The sequence below is a fragment of the Nannospalax galili genome, unplaced genomic scaffold (genome assembly GCF_000622305.1).
Source record: "Nannospalax galili isolate Female #2095 unplaced genomic scaffold, S.galili_v1.0 scaffold212, whole genome shotgun sequence".
NCBI classification, from domain to species: Eukaryota; Metazoa; Chordata; class Mammalia; order Rodentia; family Spalacidae; genus Nannospalax; species Nannospalax galili.
In genome coordinates, this window is record NW_008333884.1 from 4,314,942 (window position 1) to 4,335,295 (window position 20,354).

A 20,354-nucleotide genomic window follows, 5' to 3' on the forward strand; every position below is an offset into this window, starting at 1 on the left:
TATCTATCATCTATCTATCTATCTATCATCTATCTATCTATCTATCTATCATCTTCTATCTATCTATCTATCTATCTATAATCTATCTATCAACCATCTGGACCGAGTCTCACTGTGTACCCCTGTGTTTGCCTCTGCCTCCGGAGTGCTGGGATTAAAGCTTTTGTACCACCATGCTCAGCTAGTGTTGCCTTATTCTTCTTATTTAAAAATGCTCATATAGGACAACTTTTTCAAACCTCTGCTTCCCAAGGCTCAGGGTTTGTCATGGAAGAGGAGGCACAAAGATCATCCAGAGGCGGTGGATGATCACTGGGAAACAGAGTCTTCCAGACAGCCGGTCAGGTACTCATATGAACTCACAGCAATGGTGACAGCACGCACAACTCCTACGCAAGCTCAAACCAGACAAAATCTCAGTCTAGACATGGGAAAGTGGGTAAGAAATCCCAATACAACCCAAGGAACTTTTGGCAGTTGATGACTGTTGGGAGGGGAAGAGACAGTGTCTTATAGCCATGGGACTCTTGGGGCTCTGTAGCTAGACCCACACTGGAGGATATTTGGGGGACACAAATCAGACTCTGTAGGCCATATTATATATGTGAGTACATTAAATTGGATGAGGGGCAGTGGGCAGAGGTGTGGACAGGGGAGGGGATCTAAATTCCATCAAACTATATTGTATAAAATCACAAAAAGCAAAAATTCAATTAAAATATTTATTTATTTAAATTTTTTTTTGTGATAGAATCTGTCACTTCTCTAGCCCACAGTCATATACTACAGCTACTCCCTTGGCAGACAGGCTGTCCTGAAGAAATAGGTGGGAATTGTGCAATCCTGTATGTCTTGAGTCCTGTTCCTGGAGCTGTTTTAACAAGGGGCCTGTTGTTTCTGTTACTATCTTGCTTCTCTGAACTTGTGCACTGGTACATTTAGCCCTGGCCTCATGACAGGCATGCAGGGAAGTGAACTCTGAGCTGGAAATCTTGTAGATGTGAGATCCCTCACCCATGTGGGGCTGCTGCTAACCAACCATGCATTCCCCTAGAGATCACAGTCCTTCTCTGCTTCTGTCCTTGTCCTCCTCTGGCTCATGAAGGGAGCAAGGCCAGTTTGATGAGGGCAGACTGAAGCCTCAGAGCGGTAGGTAACCTGTGAAGTGAAGACCAGAGCCACATCTCAGGTCAGCCTGGTGCCATCCCATAGTGTCCGACTGGGGGCATGTCTTGACTATCTACTTAGTGCTGCCTTTCCGGGGCATCTGTTTCTTGAACTTCTTGCGACTGCCCATCCCTGTGCCTGGGGGAAGGGTCTCATCTCATTGTTCAGCTGTCACTGGCAGCTTGCACCATCTGAGCTGTCCAAGCATAGGAAACTACACTGTCCCTGTCCTCCCTCCTGTCCTGGGGGCTGGGGACACAATGGAGGTGCTGCCTCTCCCCTGGTCCCAGCCAGCTCTCTGGTTCTATCTACCCTAAAACCCATAGAATAGGTGAATTCCCTGGACTGTGTCCCAGGGCTGGGGCCCTGGCTCAGGCTTATTCTCTAGGCTGGTCCTTCAGGAACACCCACAGCCTTCACCAGGGAGGCTGGGCCTTGTGATGTGTGACCCAGAGTAGGTCCTGGGGAGGGTGGAGGAGCCAGCTAGAGAGAGATGGAGCCCATCTGGACTGGTGCTGGGAGGGCCAGTTCATGGAGAGCTTGCTGTCTCCCATGTCATCTCTGTTCCAGCATCTCTGTTAAGCCATGTGTTACTTTCAGGGTTTTAGTCTTCCTATCTGTACAGTGGGCACTGTATGAATCCTGCTTTCCAGTCTCTTTCTCAGTGGCTGACACTTGGCTTAACTGAGCTAGGTGGTTAGGTTGGGCTAGCCCTTAGTGACCTCTTGGAAACAGGTGCTGCCTTGACTCTGGCTTATTCTCACCTTACCCAGTCAGCAGAGGTGTGGGAGGAAGCCAGGCCGTGCTGGGCAGGGGCAGGTGTGCTAGGCAGGCTCACATAGAGCTTCTATTTTCTCCTGACCCACAGTCCTTTTCAGAGAACTGGGTGGCCCCATCACTGCACATCCCATACAGAAGAGGAACCAAAAGGTCACACTAAGTGGGGGCAGGAAGTTGAGAGGGACTGAGGCAGGAGGTGGAGTAGACGGTAATTATAACAGCTCACAGATCAGTGTGCCAAGATTTGCATTCATTCATAATCTGAGGTTCCTGTATAACAGAGATACTTGAGACCAGAAAGGTTAAGTAACTTACTTGAGGTCACACAGCTTCAGAGCTTGGGAGCCTGAAGACTGAGCAGAGGGGAGTAGAGACATCTTTAGAATGGTTGTCACTTGCTTCTAGAGCTCAGGGACTGAAATTAAAAGCCACATGGGAACCTCCGTCTCCTCTCCAGGTTCACAACCTAGGGCTGAGGGGACTCTGGGTCTTTCTGGTCTCTCCAAGGCTCCTGGATCTAGATGTTCTTGAGAGAGTCTAAGATGCAGGGGTCTCTGTGTCCCTCCCTGCCAGTGCCCCAGGCTGCCACTGCTCCTCATCCTTGATCCGAGTTCCATGAGTGTTCTTTGTGACTGCCAGGAGTCAGAGAGCTAGAGGGCAGAAATCAGCCTCAGGCCTTGAAATGCACCCTGTTCCCTGTTCCCAGGCTGCCCTAATACTCTGCAGATGTTTGGACCCAGGCTTGGGTCCTCTCTGGCTATTTGGCCCAGGTGGCCTCAAACCTGCATGTCTTGTGGACTGGGAGGCCCTGGATAAGAGTGTCTGTCAACCGCCTCTTCCTTCAGCATAGATGTGATGGGCAGCGTTCACACCTGGTCCATGTGGGTGGTGGGGTGTGCCCAAATCTGGTGCAACTATCACCCCACCTCTTTCTCTGATCAGTGTGCACTCCAGAGGCTCAGCATTAGTTCCCTCTAACTGATGAAAAGTGAGAAGCTTGCAGAAGCAATTCTGTTCGTAGTAACTCATGTGCTGCCCACCCCAGCAGTCCCCAGGAGCTGTCTGTATCACTTTGGAGCTTCTGTACCTAGTGAGGCACTGGCCTGGAGGAAGTCTCAGGCTTGGCTGAGGAAGCTGGCAGAGCCGCTAGATGGGCTATGTATCTCACTCATCAAGGTTTTTCTGAAGATTTTCTCAGTGGAGGAGGCGGAGAGGGATAAGGCAAAGGGAGAGGAGGAGGAAGAGGAGAAGGAGGAGGAAGAGAAGAAGGAGGAGGAGGAAGAGGAGAAGAAGGAGGAGGAAGAGAAGAAGGAGGAGGAGGAAGAGGAGAGGAGGAGAAGGAGGAAGAAGAAGAAGAAGAAGAAGAAGAAGAAGAAGAAGAAGAAGAAGAAGAAGAAGGAGAAGAAGGGAAGGGTTGCTCCCATGCCTCTTGGAGAGGCTCATCTACTATGGGGCATCTGCTAAGGAGGAGGAGGAGGAGGAGGAAGAGGAGAAGGAGGAGGAGGAAGAGGAGGGGGGAGGAGAATACTCAGTTTACTCTGGTTCACCGGCTTCTGACATAGCTGGATCTAGAATCTCAGATGATGCTCTTAAAACTTTATCCCTGGACTGGGGGATGCTGCACAAGCATGAGGACCCGAGTTCAATCTCTGGTATTCATATGAAAAGCTGGGCATCATGGTGTGTGCTTGTAATCCCAGTTCTGGGGAGGCAGAGACAGGAGGATACCTGGGGCTCCCTGGCCAGCCAGCCTAACGTAATTGGTGAGCTCCAGGCCACTGAGGGACCAAATATGCAACACATACATACACTTGATTCCTCTCTGTCCTTTTTGTCTGCTGCCTTCCTGGTTGTTGGCTTCAGTTTCCTAAACGCTTCCCAACCCTGGCCTTCTGTCCTACAGTTTAGTGCATGTTGGGGAGAGGTGGAGACATCCTAGGATTAGGTCTAAGGTTCTGCTTAGATCTTCTAAGCCTATCTCTGGGGCCAGTAGAGTGGATGGCAGGCTGGCTAGGCCCAGTCAGGAATTACCCCGACCCTGGGGCTAATTGAGTGCAGAGGTTTTTCTCTCTGAGGGAGGCTAAAGAGAGATAGGGCAGCAGAACACCTGGGATGTCCATGGGACCTGTTAAGGATCGCCTGGGTGTGGAGTGGGTGCAGCCGGGTACTGCAATGGTGGCTTTCTGGAGTGGGAAGCCAGTGTGGCCTGAAGTCACCCAGGCTGAACCTCCCTTTCTGGGCCACAGGTGGGCAAGGGAGACAGCCTGAACTGGGGTTCCCGGCCTATATCGGGGGCCACAGTGGAGAGTGGCAGCAGGTTCTTCTGGGGACACAGTGGGGATGGGGGCAGAGACAAGGTAGCAGTGGCAACTAGAGCAGCTTCCATCCCTCTTTACTGTGCCACCTGCTCAGGGCCCACCTAGCGTGCCTTCTCCATAGTGTCTGCCCAGTGACAACCTCATTGTGTCCTTGATGTGGTCAGCACTGGTGCATGTGCACAGGGGCTGTCCTCCTCCCACACCTGCCCACAGGAAGCAGGGCAATGCTTTCAGCTTGGTCTAGAACCTCGAGGGGACCCATGAAGTACAGCTCATAGTCCATGTATATGTGTGTATACATGTGATGACACATTCCAGGTATGTGAGCATTCTGTGTGTGGACATGTGTGTCATTGTATATATATGAATACCTGCTAGCATGCATGCACTTTTATATGTCTGGATGAACATTTATAGGTAAAGACGTGCACAGGTTGTCTGTAAGAGTCTGTTATCCTGCATGTAAATGCATCTGTGCACATGTGAGTATGCAATGGCAGGTGTCCAATGACTTGTATGTGAGTATACCCATGCCTGAGTGGACCTGTGTGTCCTTTGCATGTATATGTCCATGTACACATTGCCCATGGTTGTGCCTGCCCTGTGCCCACTTATGTTTATCTGGTGTGTGCTGAGCATGGAGGAGCAGCAGGTGAGGTCTGTCTCAGGTAGCCCAGGGTAGGTGTGAAGGGTCTTAGTCTTCTGAGGCTCCCTGAGGCTTCCAGCTGGGTCTTTTTCCTTCCCTCCCAAGCATTGCTGTGGGACTCCATGGGCCTCCTTTGGTTTCCAGGAAGTCCGGGCTGTGTGGGGCCAGCTGCCCAATGTAGCTGTGGTGCAATCTGCCAGCTGAGCCCCTTCCGGAGCTGTGGGTTCCTCTGGGTGTGAGGAAGCTGCCCTTTGTGCCTCTCCAGAGTGCAGGACACACCTCTGGGCCCTGCAGCCTCACCCACAGGAAGCTTGACTTGGGGGACAGGCGAGGAGGGCGGTGCCCTGCCGCCACCCTGCCGCCACCCAGCCCTGTGGGTGGCTGCCGACCTGCTGCTCCCAGGCCCTCTCCCGAACAGCCCCGGGGACTTCTCTGGGACCCGGGGCTCCACAGCTGCAACCATGTTTGGCAGGAAGCGCAGCGTCTCCTTTGGGGGCTTCGGATGGTGGGTGACAGAAGGGGCCACTGAAGAGATGGGAGTAGACTTGGAGGTGGGGTCTTGTTGGCCTCCTGGGCTGTTGGTGGGGATCTGGATCCGGGGGGCATTTTCAGTCACTGGGTGGACTTAGAGGATCCCGAGGTGGCGCTGGAGGCTGAGCCCTTCCTCACTGTTAGGACTACAGTCTGCCAGGGATCCAGAAGGTCAGGATGAATATCAGCCTGGAACTGACTGTGTAGGATTGCAGTTCAGTGTGTGTCTGTTGGCATGTTCTTGTATGGGTGTCTGTGATTATTTGAGAGTGTGCATATGTGTGCATATGTGATGTGGCTGTAAGTCTGTGTGACCATGCATGAAATGCCTGGTTGTGTGGATGTGCCTTTGTGTGTGACTCCATGTGCACTCAGTTTCAGAGCAGGTGCCTGCCTTGCCCACCTGTGTCCTTTATCATGTGTGCCCCTCTCTGGGCTGCTGTGACCCTATGGTAGGGGACCTCTGGGCTGCCTCCTCTCAAAGTAGTGAGTGGTGAGAAGAGGGGTGGGCCTCCCCCCAAGTTCAGTGCTCTCCTGTTGCACTCTTTCTCCATCCATCCCTGCATTCAGCCTTTCGCTGGTCCTCTGAGTCACTTTTTTGGCTCTAAGCTTCTGTCTGTCTCCTCAAGAGCCAGTGTGCTGGATAGCTTTAGTGTCAACTTGACACACCTGGGTCGAGGGAGCCTCAATCGGGAAATTGACTCTATTGGACTGGCCTGTGGCCATGTCTGAGGGGCATCTTCTTGATGAGTGATGTGGGAGGGCCCAGCCCACTGTGGGTGGTGCCACCCCTGGGCAGGTGGGCCTGTGTTGCATAAGAAAGCAGGCTGAGCAGGGGCCAGGGGAGCAAGCCTGTAAGCAGCATTCCTCCATGGCCTGTGCTCCAGCTCCTGCCTCCAGGTTCCTGCCCTGAGTTCCTACCTTGGGCTCCCTGATGAACTGCATGCGACCTGGGAGATGTAAGACAAATAAACCCTTTCCTCCCCAAGTTGGTACTGGTCAGAGTGTTTTGTCACAGCAATGAAGAACAAACTAAGACAGCCAGCAAGCAGGACCTGAGGTCAAAGACCTTTTTTACCAGCTGTGGACAACTCAGGTGGGAGTACAGCCTGGTGGCTTTCCTTATCTGTTTCCTCTCAGCTTCTGGGCCTGGGGGACTGTCACCCTTGAGGAGGATGCTGGGGTCCTGATGGAGTCCTGATTGGGCTGGCCAATGGAAGTGGTGTGAAGGTTGGGGAGACATGACACGGGGGTGGTGGGAGGGGATGGGTTCTGTTTCTCTGGTAAATGACTGGCTCCCATATGGGCTTGGTTTTTTTATTTACCTCTTCCTCTCTTTGAAAGCACTTTGCCATTCATCCTTCTGCAGGGGAAGAGATTATAGTCACTCTGTGTTTGGCAGATGGGACAGTGAGGAAAAGAGGATGCTGGGGTGGTAGTGTGGTTGATGCCTATTCACAGGCTGTCCCTGATGCTGGGCCAAGGGCTGTTGTACTGATAGGTCTGGTCTTGACCCACACAATCTGCTTCCTGCTCTGGGATGGATGTGTGAGGTTGGACTGGGATTCCTACAGGCCAGGGCTTAGGCGGTGGGGTTGTGTTCTCCCAGGTACACCTGTGAGGTGTGAGGCATGCAGAGGGCCTGTAATCAGAAAGCCCCCTTTGCAAGGCTCAGCTCTTAGTGTGTATGTGTTTATGTGTGTGCAGATGTGTGTGTGTGTGTGTGTGCATGTACATGTGTGAGCATATGTGTGGAGACCAAATGACTACTTCAGGTGTTTTTCCTCAGGTACCATCTACCTTCTGTTCTCTCTCTCTCTCTCTCTCCTCTTTTTGGTCTTTTTGAGTCAGGGTCTCCCTGTAGCCCCAGCTGGCCTAGAACTTGCTGTGTAGACGAGGTTGGTCTTGAACTCACAGAGATCTCCCTGCCTTTGCCTCCCAAGAGCTGGGATTAAAGGCACGTGCCAGCATACCCCACAAAGTGCTTCGCAGCGAGTTTTGAACTCATGACTCCTGGTTTATAAGATCAGTCCTCCAACCCCTGAACTATGGAGTTTTTGTCTTTTTTTTTTTTCAGAGCTGAGGACCGAACCTAGGGCCTTGAGCTTGCTAGGCAAGTGCTCTCCCACTGAGCTCAATCCCCAACCTCAAAGCTATGGAGTTTTTACAGTTTATTAGTCCTCTCCTTAGAAAAGTGCATCATATGGCAGATCAAGTTGCTGTGGCCTCTCTGTCCTTCTGGCTGTTCTCCGTTCTCCAGCTCACTTTTCATCAGTGCCAATATTGGCCTTTGCCATCCTGGATCTCCTTTGTTCTGTGCTTGTGTTTCTTTCACTGTTTTCTTGAGGTCTTTTTCTTTGAATACAGATCATGTCTTGCAAGTCTATGTTTGGACTCATTGCTTTACATAATCCAAGGAATCACACAGATCGTGCTGAAGTTGGTTGTCTTGCCCATCAAAATGGGCTAAGAATCCAAATACAAAGATGACTTGTGGTGTGGTCTTGTACACTTTGTCTATTTTCCCCAAATTTCTGTCTTTAGTACTGTTGCCTTTGGGGGTGAAGGACTTTGATGACCATTTGTTTCCTCGGAAGTTGCTGGTTGGTCATGAACTTCCTGGTCTGGGCAGTTACAGTGTCGATCATGGTGGTGATGATCCTCAAGCAATCAAGGAAAAGAACCCACTTTTTTTTGACAGAATTCTTACTGCCTGGTCCTCAGTTGATTAGGTGAGGCCAGGTGGTCAAAGAGCCCCAGAGACCCACCCTTTTACAAACCTCCCCAGCACTGGGATTAAAAGTGTGTGCTACCATACTTGGCTTAATTTTTTTTCTTTTTTAATGTGGGTTCTGGGGCTTGAACCAGGTCTTGCGCTTGGTGCTTTACCAACTGAGCCATCTTCCCAGCCCTTAGGGTATTTTTTTGTCCCGCCCCCAGTAGCAGTGCTATGTATCTAGACCCACTGCTCCAGAGCCTCTAGGCAGAGCTGGCCTATGTTTTGAACCTGGCCAGGATATGACTGTGTCACTCAGGGTTGCCTCAGAGGCAAAGAAGGCAGCGAGGAGGGTGACTTAGTGTGTCTAGGGGACTCTATGTGCTAGCCACAGTGTCCATTGAGCTGGGCTCCAGGAGGCAGGCCCTACTCCATCTTACTCCCTATGATCTCTTGGCCTCTTGGTACATCACACGTGCTCAGCAGATACTAGTGGGCTAATTGAGGTGTTTTGCATGTAGTGATGGGTTGAGGCCCACTGAGTCTGCAGGTGTGCCAAACATTTTTAGTGGGGGTGGAAGGTTAGGAAAGAGGGTAGACTGCAGTGTGGCCACCTTTAGGCATAGCTATCAGCTAGGAGGGGATGCATAGCTGATTGGGACTAAGCTATAGATTTCTGGAACCCTGGTCCTTCCAAACAGGAAGCGTTTCAAAGGCTCTGTTTGTTGTCAAGTTGGAGAGTCAGGGGCATCAAGGCAGGTATGGTCGAGTGGGAATGGGTTAGGAGAGGGAGGAGGAGCCAAGGACTTGGCTTCTTGAAGGGGCCAGGCCCAACCCCACAACCACTGCCCCCTTTCCCTTCCCAGTCCTGCCTAAACTCCAGGCTCCCAGGGCCATACCCCAGTGTGGAACCTTGCTGGATAGACTGCTGGGTGGGAGGGATGTGAGCTCAGGGACAAGGCCTACTAAGGCATGGGGATCCAGCTGACAGAGGCTGGCAAGGCACACAGGAGGAGTACAGGATCCAGTGCTGGCTCTACCTCGACTACTGGGGAACTTCAAGGGGATACTTCCCCTCTCTGAGTCTCAGTTTCCCATGTGTCAATGGGGACTTCTGCATTCGCTATAACACAGGGCTGCCGTAAGGCTTAAAAGAGATTCCTTGAAGTGATGTCAGATGTAGGGGCTTGTTATCAGGGGTTACCACTGGGTAGCTCTGGTCATGAGCATTGAAATAGAGTGTGTGTGCCGGGGCCGGGGGCACTGACTCCTGGTTAGATCTGGAGCTCTGGTGGGTTGGTTGAATGGGAGGGGAGAAGGGTCTGCCTCCCAGAGTGGTGGTGGGGTCTTGGGTCAGACCATAAGTGGAAGCACCAAGGAAGGAGCTCAGGTGGGGAGTGAGGAAGAAACTGAAAGAGACAGGCCAGATGGCTTGGGTGCAGCTGGTTCTACGGTTGGGGACTGAGGTCAGAGGTGCTGGGAGATTCCTCAGGGAGAGGGGATCCTGCCCTCCATGGGGGGCTCTAGCATAGATTGGAGGCATGCCAACCTGAGATGTCTGGGTAGCTGCATTTTTACCATGTGGCTTCCTCTCCTCTCTGCTTTCTTTCCCCTTAGAGTTGCCTATGGGAAGGAGCTGAGCTGGCTGGCTGGGGCCTGAATGAGCTTTCCAGGGTTCTGAGCATCTTGGAAGTGGTGTAGATTTTAGTGACACTAAATGGTAAGATGGTGGTGATGACACTGGTAGTGATGGTGATGCTTAGGTGACACTGGTAGTGATGGTGACACCAAGAGTGTTGGGAAAAATGTGGTGATGACACTGACACTGATGGTGCTGATGATTCTGTAGTGATGGTGATACTAATCATGATGGTGACACTGGAGGTTGTGGTGGCTCTGGAGGACACTAACATTGATAGTGACACAGTTGATGACACAGTAATAGAGGGGAAACTGGTGACAATGGTGATATGGATGGTGATGACACTTAGTGATGGTGGTGGACACTGAGATGGTGACATGAGTGGGTGATGACATTGTTAGTGATGGTGGCGACACTGGCTGAGATGGTGACATGGGTGGTGATGACATTGTTAGTGATGGTGACAACACTGGCTGAGATGGTGACATGGGTGGTGATGACATTGTTAGTGATGGTGGTGACACTGGCTATGATAGTGACATAGTATGTGATGACATTGTTAGTGATGGTGGTGACACTGATTGTGATGGTGTCAAAGGGTAATGGTGACACTAGTCATGATGATGACATGGGAGATGATGACACAGTAATGGTGGTGACATTGGTTGTGATGGTGACACAATTGTTGACAACACTGTTAGTGATGCTTGTTGCACTAGTCATGATGGTGACATGGGTGACCAAGACCTCTAATCAGTAAGAGACTTAGGCAGTAGGGGAGCATTGTCCACTGTTCTCGGGGGGTGGGGGGACACCTTGTGTTCTAGCCAGAAGGGCTGGCATATGTGGGGGTAAAAATAGAATCTCACACACTGCCTCCTCTGCCAGAGATGGTGGTGCAGGCAGGGGAGGGGAACACTGCTGGGTGTCTGCAGTGAATGTAATCCTTCCTCCTCCCGACTTGACAAACCTACCTGCCAGCTCTTCTTGGAGCCTGCTATTGTTTTCTGTCCCAAGAATGGGGCCAGCTTGCTTCCAGAGCAGGAAGGTCCCTATGGCTGGGGTGCTTGTATCTCCCCAAAGCCTGAGACTGTGAAATATTGAGGTGTGGATTGTCCCTTAACAGTAACTGATGCAGCTGGCTGCGGAGTCCCTTGTGGCATGCACACAGAATGCTTCAGACCCTGGAGTTGGACTGGGCTAGAGGTCTCGCCCTTCCCAGCCCCAGTTTCCTCATCTTTAAAATGCGGAGAGTCCTAGAACCCTTCTGTCCTAGTTTCATTTCTGTTGCTGTGACAAATAATAACCTGACCAAAAGAAGCTTTGGGGGGCTGGAGAGATGGCTCAGTGGTTAAGAACACTTAACTGTTCTTGCAGAAGACCCAGGTTTGAATCCCAGCACCCACATGGCAGCTACTGTCCATAACTTCAGTTCCGGGGGATCCTCTGGCCAAAGAAGTCATTTCACAGCCAAGGGTTTGTGGAGGATGCCACTTGCTGGCTGGCAGGCAGGCTTATTCTCAGCTAGCTTTCTTATACAGTCTAGGACAACCTGCCCAAGGAATGGTGTTGCTGGCAGTAGGTTGAGCCTTCCTACATCATTTAACAATTACACAATAGCCTACAGACATGGCCACAGGCCAATCTGATCTAGGCAGTTCCTCAACTGAGTTTCTCTTCCCAAATAAGTGTAGGTTGTTTCAAGTTGACAGATAAATCCAATCAGGATACTCTCCCATAGGGGTGTGTGTGGCCCAACCCTCCTGGAACTCAGTTGGAGTTCCTTCCTGTACTGGAGGAAAAATTGCCTTATAGCAGTTGTCTCTGCAGGGCCTGCCAGTCTGGTAAGCAGGGCTAGCCCTGGAAGCTCTTCCCTACAGATGTAGAGGGGAGCCTTCAGGCCCACTTTGACTGAAGCTTTCACTTTTCTCTTGGCAGGATCGACAAGACCATGCTGGCGGGTCTGAAGGTCAAGTAAGTAGCCACTTCCTATTCTGTAGAAGTCAGAGACTGGACAACAAACCAGAGTTCCCCTGGGGGATGTGGTCCCTTATGTTGTGGGAAACAGAGGGATGCTGTGGGCTGTCAGCTTCCAGGCTCTGTTGAGGGGCTTCTTCACTGGAGGAGACTGGATCAGGCTCTTGAGTCCTGGGTATCCAGGGAAAGACAGTCAGGAGTGGGAGCAGTGAGGACCAGCATGGTGGGAATGTAGCTAGTGGGTGTGATTTTCAGGTCACACAGTTAGCAGTAAGAAAGATAGTTGTGTTTTCTATCCCTTAAGTTTTTATGTGAAGCCCCAATTCCAACAGGGCATCTTTCTGTCAATCCCCATCTATTTGAAAAAGCAATGGCACATTGTTCTGGAACCTCTTAAAACACCCTTGCATGTCTGTGGGATCAGCTGGTTATTGAGTCATGCTACTGACATATTAATCTGGTCAGCCCAGTTCAGGGCTCTCTGAAGCTTCTGCACCACATGTGTTGGGCCTGGGAACTGTAGGCTTTGGTTTGCCATGTGGCTGCTGGTCTGTGTGGGAAGCCTAAGCAGAGGCCCACCTCTGTCCTGGAACAACTGTCCTCCCTTCCCTCCTCCTCTTCATTCCTTTCCCTTTGTTTGGTCTCCATCTGAATTCCTTCTCTTTTGAGGCTTAACTAAGTTTAAGAAACTTGTATCTTCCCTTTCTGTGGCCTGAGTAAATTGAAAAGGAGGAATATTTTAGAAGGGAAAGAAAGCATTGATCATTGGCTTAAAATATTCTCCCACCATATGTAAATTGTCATGGGGCTCAGTGAGCATGTGCAAGGCCCTGGGTTCATTCCCCAGACCTCCCCATCAAACACACAAAACATCACCTTCAATGAGTTGCCTCTTCAGAGGGGCTCCTCTGGCTGTCCCTACTTAATAGCTCTAACTCAGCTGCAAGTGTCCCATTTGGTTGCCAGTAAGGGCTGTGTCTTTCCTGGGTCCAAGTATCTGGACAAGGAACAACCAGTCTTGAAGATTGGCATGTGAGGGGGTCAGAATAGAAGACCTTCCACTGGGTTTGTTTATCCCAGAAAGGTGAGGGGGTGGGAGGTGGTGAGCGGGGCTTGGGGAAGAGATTTTAGTCTTTCTGTAGAGTTGGTGCCGGGGCAGGCTGGCTTTGAACTCACATCGATCACCTGCCTCAGTCTTCTGAGTGCTGGGATTAAAGGCATGTGCCACCATGCCTGGCCCCAGTCAGTCATTTTGATGCCCTCTTTTCACTTGTAAAATTTGGCATGGTATCTCATTGAGTTGCCCAGGCCGACCTTGTGTTGCTTTATCTTTTCCTGGGGAGATGTGAACAAATGTTTCTTCACCCCTCATAGGCACCAACAACAGACCAAAGAAATGATTTCCTCCAAGTCTAGCTTGGTGAACTAAAGAACTGAATTGAAGCTGGGCGTGGCAGCACACGCCTTTGATCCCAGCACTTGGGAGGCAGAGGCAGGTGGATCTCTGTGAGTTCAAGGCCAGCCTGATCTACATAGTGAGTTCCAGGGCTACAGGGAGACCCTGTCTCAAAAAGACAAAAAAAAAAAAAAAAAAAAAAAGTTGAATTGAGGAGCATGGGGGAGGGGCTACCTACAAGAGTGTAGGTAATTTATGGGTCATTATGCTGCCTAAGAAAGTTCTCTTGGCTGGGTGTGGTAGCATGTTATGGTCTTTCATCCCAGCACTTGGGAGGCAGTGGCAGGTGGATCTCTGTGATTTTGAGGCCAGTTGCTGAAGGGTGTGGAGTGGCGAGGTATTTCTTTTAGGGCTGTCTCGGGTCAGCTAATTCAACTGCAACAAGGGTTTGTGGAGGGTCTGTTTGTTTTAATTAGTACTGTTTATAACCTGGAAAGGAGAGGGGTCCAGGGTGGTATGAAGAGCTGTGATCAGTGCTGAGAGAATGGGGCCTCAGTGGGGTCTCCAGGTATCTGGAGGGCAGTTGAGAGTGCAGGCATGGGGAAAATGCTATTGAGACGGTGGTTTCCTACAGGGCGTGGGGTTGAGTTTCTACCTGTAAGATTCTGTTGACTGTAGGGAACTTGAAACTGGGTAGGCTGGCACATACCTGTAATCCTATCACTTAGGGAGCAGAGGCAGGAAGATGAAGAGTTTAGGAGAGAGGAAGATCAGAAGTTCAAAGTCATTCTTGGCTACAGCTCACAATACCTGAGCCCTTGCCTCAAAAAAACAAGACAAAACAACAATCCCAATTTAGTGTAATCTGGTTAGGCAAGAGATGGAAAGCAGTCCCATCCAGCATGCCTTTAAGGAAGCAAAGAGGAAGCAGAACTAGAGCTCGGGAGGGGTTAAGCCAGGGACTGGAAAGCGCTAGTCTATCAAAATCCTAGCTGGCTTCTTTGCAGAGATTATTCATTTCTGTACAGAAACGGGTAAGCTGAAATTCACATGGGGGTTCAAGTAAGTATACTCTTGAAAAAAGAAGAACCAAGTTAGAAGATTGCACTTCCGATTTCAAAATTTACCACGAAGCTACTATAAGTGTTGTGGTATTGGCATAAGTCTAGAATTATAGATTGATGAAATAGAATTCAAAGTTCAGAAATAAACCTTCATGTCTACGGTCAGATGATTTTTTTTTTTTTGAGACAAGGTCTAACTATGTAGCCCTAGTCTGCCTAGAGCTCCCTATGTAGACCAGGCTGGCCGTGAACTCAGAGAGATCTGCCTGCCTCTGTCTCCCAAGTGCTAGGATTAAAGGTGTTAACCAGCATGTGGCCAGTCAGATGAGTTTTTTTTTTTTTTTTGGTCTTTTTGAGACAGGACCCCACTGGAACTTACTATGTAGACCAGGCTGGCCTTGAACTCACAGAAATCCACCTACCTCTGCCTCCCAAGTGCTGGGACTACAGGTGTGTGCCACCACTCCCGGCAAAAAATATTTTTTTAACGAACAACTAACAAACCATTTAATAAACAGTTCAACAATGGTTAAAAAGGGGACAGATGAATATTCACATGCAAAAACAATGAATTGGTTCCCTCTCTCACACTATATGAAATAGTTAACTCAAAATGGATCAAAGACCTAAATGTAAGAGTTAAAATTGTAATTCTCTTAGAAGAAAACATAGGTATAAATCTGAGATTGTGGGTAAGGCAGTAGTTTTTCAGACACTAAAAAGATAAGCAGCTAAACTAAGAAAAAATAGGTAATTTCAACTTTATCAACATTAAAAACTTGTGCTGGGAGTGCAGCTCAGTGGCAGAGTGGTTGCTAGCATGCAGTAGGCCCTGTGTTGGGTTCTCAGCAGGGAGAAAACAAACAAGTATTAAAAACTGTTGAGCTGCAAAGGATTATCAAGAAAGTGAAAAGATAATCCATCAAATGGGAAGAAAATATTTACAAGTCATTTATATAATAATGGATTCATATAAAATGTATAAAGTACTTACAACAGTTAGCAAATTTTAAAACAGAGTGAGAGGGCAGAGAGTCCTGGGGGAGTAGCTCAGTGGTAGAGCCCTTGCCTGTCATGTGCCCTGAGTTCATCCCTAGCACCTCAAAAAAGAAGGAACAAGTGGAAGAGGAGAAGGAGAGGAGGAGTAAGCTTTAAAGGAGGAGGTAGTGGAGGAGGAGAGGAAGAAGGAGCAGGAGGAGGAGAGGGGGCAAAGAGTTTGTGTAGACATTTCTCCAAAGAAGATATCCACATGGACAATAACCACATGAAAAACTGTTCAACATCATTACACAGCAGAGGAATACAGATGAAAAACCAAAATGAGGGTCTAGTGAGATGGCTCAGTGGGTAAAGGTGCTTGCTGTATAAGCCTGGTGACCTGGGTTTGATTCCTGGAGCCCACATAAAAGTGGAAGGAGAGAACTGACTCCAAAATGTTGGCTTCTGACCTCCACACTCTTGCCATGGCCCATACACTTCATGCACATGCACATACAAACACACAATGATGATGATGATGGTGGTGGTGGTGGTGGTGATGATGGAATAACAATCAGTGCTGTTGAGAGTGTGGAGAAACTGGAATCTTCATGATGGGTATGTAAAATGGAGCAACTGCTTTGAAAAACAGACAATTTCTCAAAAGGTTAAAGCATAGAGTTATGACCAATAATCAACTCTCTTAGGTATAAACTCCAGAGAAATGAAAACACGCACCCAAAGTCCAAGGCAACATTACTAACGATGACCTAATATGGAAAAAACATGAATGTTTCTCAGCAGATGAATAGACAAAATGTGGTGTATCTATAAATGGAATATTATGGATTGAAAACAAGCTTCATGAAAGAAGCCAGACACTGAAAAATATTGTAGGATTCCATTTACAGGAAATGCCTAGAATAGGCAAATCCCTTAAAAACAAAGTAAGTTAGTGGTTTTGTAGGGCTTGGAGTTTGTTGGGAGAGGAGAAAGGGCGGGAAATGTGTAAGATTTACAAGCTTCTGTTTGGGAACTAGATACTACAGGGATGGTAGTGGTGATGGTGGTACAACTTTTTGAGTATCCTGAGAACCATTGGATTATACACTTTAAAAATGGTGTATAGAGAGCCGGGTGTGGTGGCATATGCCTTTAGTCCCAGCATTTGGGAGGCAGAGGCAGGCAGCTCTCTATGAGTTTAAGGCCAGCCTGGTCTACATAGAGGGAGACCCTGTCTTAAAAAGACAAAAAAAAAAGTTGTATAGAGTGTGTCTCAATAAAGCTTATTTTTGTTTTGAGACAAGGTTTCATGTAGCTAGGGTACCCTCAGACTCATTATGTAACCAAGACTAGCCTTGAACTCTTAATCTTTACCTTTATCTCTCAAGTGCTGGGATTACAGGCATTTGTCACCATGCCCAGCTTTATCAATACGCTTTTAAAAAAGAGAACTGCATGGGTATAGTGGCATATGCTTTTAATCCCAGTACTTGGGAGGCAGAAGCAGGTGATCTCTGTGGGTCTGAGGTCAGCCTGGTTTATATAGTGAGTTCCAGGCCAGTCAGAGTTCCATGGTGAGAGCTTATCTCAAACAAAACCAAAACCCAAACCAAAACAAAACCAAACAAAAAAAGGAAACTAATTAGTCTATCCCATGTCAGTTACATAGTCATGGTCCAATCAGTTAAGCCAGAGAGATGGCTATGTGGGGAGGTTTGTTCTCAGAGTAAAAAGTTGAACAGATACCATGAGGGGTTGTATCTGGCTGTATCCACTAGTGTTGGAACTAAAAAGATTAGTTCTTTTTTTTTCAACTTTTAAAAAACTTTATTGAGAATTTCATACATGCATATAAGGTGTTTTGATCAAGTCCACGCCCACTCCTTCCCCTCCAACACCTCCCATATCTCCCCATCACTTTTTTTCTGACAACTTTGTATATTCTTTATTTCTTTTTTCTTCTTTCATCCTTCTTTCCTTCCCCTCCCTCCCTTCCTTCCTTTCTTTCTTTTTATTTTAAAACAGGGCTTCTTGCTACTCTAACATTCTCCCCTCTGAAGAGGTAACCCTAAAATCTTTTAGGGATTAGATAAGAGCTTCCAAATATTTTCAACATTTTTGGCCTTTGGAACAGAGTATGTTACTAAGAGGCCCAAGGACATTGTGAGTTTTAGCTAAGAAACTGGCTACTTTTCTTTGGGGTCTTTTTATACTAACGGCCTAGCAAATTCTTACCTCATTATACCATCCTCTGAAGAGGTTACCTAGCTTGTGGATAGGGAATTGGGATGTAGACTGTTCTGGCTTCTTCCATGCTGAACAGGGACACAGAGTGAGGCAATTGGGGTACCCCTTCAGTGGGTCTATCTAAAAGACTCCCAAACTGCATAACTCTTATCTGTAGGGAGAAAAGAAGGTCCTTGATTGGTGAATAGGAGATGTGAAGGAGAAGTAAAGGCAAGAGTAGTTAGCATGACAAGTTATAGACAGGAAACTAGAAAAAAACGTCAGAACAGGGCAATTTTCAAATGTTCATGTGAGAGTCCATTGATGTGGTTTTAGGCTGTGTTTCTGCTTACCGGAGAGTCTCATGCTGCCAGGCTCCTCCAGGCTCTAAGATGCTTCCTCCTTCTGCCTCTGCTGGCTGGGGCATCTTCCCATCTGCAGCCTGTGGAGTTAGCTGGGGAGCATCAGATACTCCTGTCCTTTGGCCTGTGCTCCCTGGTTGCCTTGGCTCCCTGTTTAGGGAGCTGATGTTCTTGATATAAAGATAGTCAGCCATATAACTTCAGGAGGTGTCTCTGAGGCATGCAGCTCTGAAGATGGGGTCTGGCCCATGGATTTTGGGGACTGAGATTTCATTGCCTGCTGTCTAAGAGGCTTTGCAGCCACTGTGTGGAATGGGGATCATTGCTTTCTGCATCTGGGAGATGGGAGGATAGATACTTGGAAGAGGCTAGGGAACCTGTTCAAGACTATTAGTAAGTAGAGCATGGAGTTAGGGTTTGAATCTGGGTCTGTATTTTCATTCTACACATGGTAGAGCTGAGTGTTCTCAGCCTGTGATGGCTCCTGATTAGGGGCATCTAGAATCCTTTCCACAGAATGTTCTTCTGCATCACAGCACTGGCCTCCTGGCACCCATCCTCCTGGTGAGGCCCAGGTTGAGAGGGACTTGTAGTATCTGAATGAGAAGGATCCCCACAGGCAAGGACTTAACTGTAGTAGGGAGCCACACAGGAACATGGAAATGGGGTGGTGGCAGTACCACGCAGGAGAAAATGGCTTGAAGTGTTTGTTGGCAGGCCCAGGTTCTAGCCCCAGGCTAACAAATGAGTAAGCCATTAACCTGTCTAGATCTCAGTTTCCCCATCTGTAAAATGGTAGAGTCGGGTCAATGAACAGCCTGTTCCTCTTTAGCCCTGCTCCTTACAAGCATGGCTTATATCCTTTCTTTTCTGGTGGGGGCTCAAAGCCACTTGTACATGTTGGACAAGTCCTCTACCACCAAGCCTATCCAAGCACTGCCTTATGTCCTCTTGTATTTCTCTCAGGACCAGTATGATGGTAGGTTTTCACTGCTGAGGAAATAAATATGCATGTATTAATGTCTGACAGTATGGACCTTACCCATCTCTGGCTCCCTAAGACCTGACACAAGGCTGTCACAAAGGAGGTTCCTAGTCTAGGTTCCCTGAATGACATAATTATGGGTCAGTATGCTTAGCCATCACATGGAGATAGGATCCAGGATGGAGAGAAAAAGGCAGGGGCAGGAAGAGGGATGCAGGTGGAAGGAGAGATGCAGAGGTGGGTAGATGGATATAGGTAAAGGGGTTAACATGTGGGAGGTCCCTTATTTTCAGCCTGCTTTGGAGACTGGCTTGGGACAAAAGTTTGTCTATATGGTAACTGGGTCATAGCTTACGTTTCCCCAGAGGAAATCCTCAGAAGGTGTGTGTGTGTGTGTGTGTGTGTGTGTGTGTGTGTATGTGTGTGTGTGTGTGTGTGTGTCTGTCTGTTCTGTCTTTTTGAAGCAGGGTCTCTGACTAATGCATGGATCCAGTAACCTGAGATGACCATTGTCCCCAGGGACAGCCACAGGAACCAAATGGTGGTAGCTCAGCACACTATCCTCACTGCTTAGATATAGTGTCATGCTCACTTCTGAGTCTATTACCTTATAGGAAAAAGAAGCTGACTATAATTGATGGCTCAATCTCAGTCCCTAGAGATGGCATCTCTGGTAGGCACATGATGGGCTGAGGATAGCTGTCAAGGGAGGGAAGGAGAGGCCTGGCTCGGGGCAGCCTTTGGGCTATGCTGAGGTTTGGTCATAAGACAGCTATTCCTAGTCTAGGTTTCTGATTTAAGCAGCTAGAGTTCAAAGTCTATTAGAAACGAGGTGGCCTAACCAGGTAAGAGTAGGCAGTATGTCAATGTAGTTCCCCCTGGCCACCAGCATCCCTGAAGGCATCTACTAAAGACACTGTCCATGCAGGACAGAGCATGCCACTTCTGGGAAGTGACACAGCCTTTTAAACCCATGACATCCACTGTCAGTCTGTAAGAACCATCCACACAATCTAGGCAATTATTTTGCAGACATTTGCTCTTTTGGTGTCAGCCAACCCAGTGTCATCAGAGGGGGAGTGTGCGGAGCCAGGCCTCAGTTGTCTGGGCACCAGTGTCTGTCTCCAGGTTTCCAGCCTTCTTTCCAGAAAGTCCATTTCTCTGAAGTCCATCCTGAATATTACTTAATAGCGCTTTTCATTGGTCAAGGACCATGATCACCAGTTCACTTTCCATTGCTGCAGATCTTTATTTACTGTGAATTGTAAGAACCCTCAGAGCCAGACGGGGTGGTGCACACCTTTAATCCCAGCACTTGGGAGGCAGAGGCAGGCGGATCTCTGTGAGTTCAAGGCCAGCCTGGTCTACATAGTGAGTTTCAGGCCAGCTGGGCCTACAGGGAGACCCTGTCTCAAAAAGACCAAAAGAAGAAAAAGCAGTGTCTTTAAATTTGTCTGTTGCTTCTTGGCCATAACTGATTGTGTCTGTCTTCTATAGCTTGGAATTGCAATTGGGTTCTTGGTCCCTCCTGTTCTGGTACCCAACATCAAAGACCAGGACACG

At 48.6% G+C, this 20,354-nt stretch overlaps 1 protein-coding gene and 1 pseudogene across 1 annotated transcript in view; one reads left to right on the top strand and one right to left on the bottom strand.

Annotated features, from left to right (window-relative positions):
- Positions 1 to 20,354, top strand: part of Rap1gap2 (RAP1 GTPase activating protein 2) — a 251,257-nt gene that overhangs the window by 14,626 nt on the left and 216,277 nt on the right. Inside the window, exon 2 of the mRNA XM_017797085.2 lies at positions 11,739 to 11,774. Within this exon, the coding sequence (XP_017652574.1) occupies positions 11,752 to 11,774 (23 nt within the window). The 5' untranslated portion in view covers positions 11,739 to 11,751. The remainder of the gene's footprint in view (positions 1 to 11,738; positions 11,775 to 20,354) is intronic.
- LOC103730557 lies at positions 7,704 to 8,090 on the bottom strand (annotated as a pseudogene).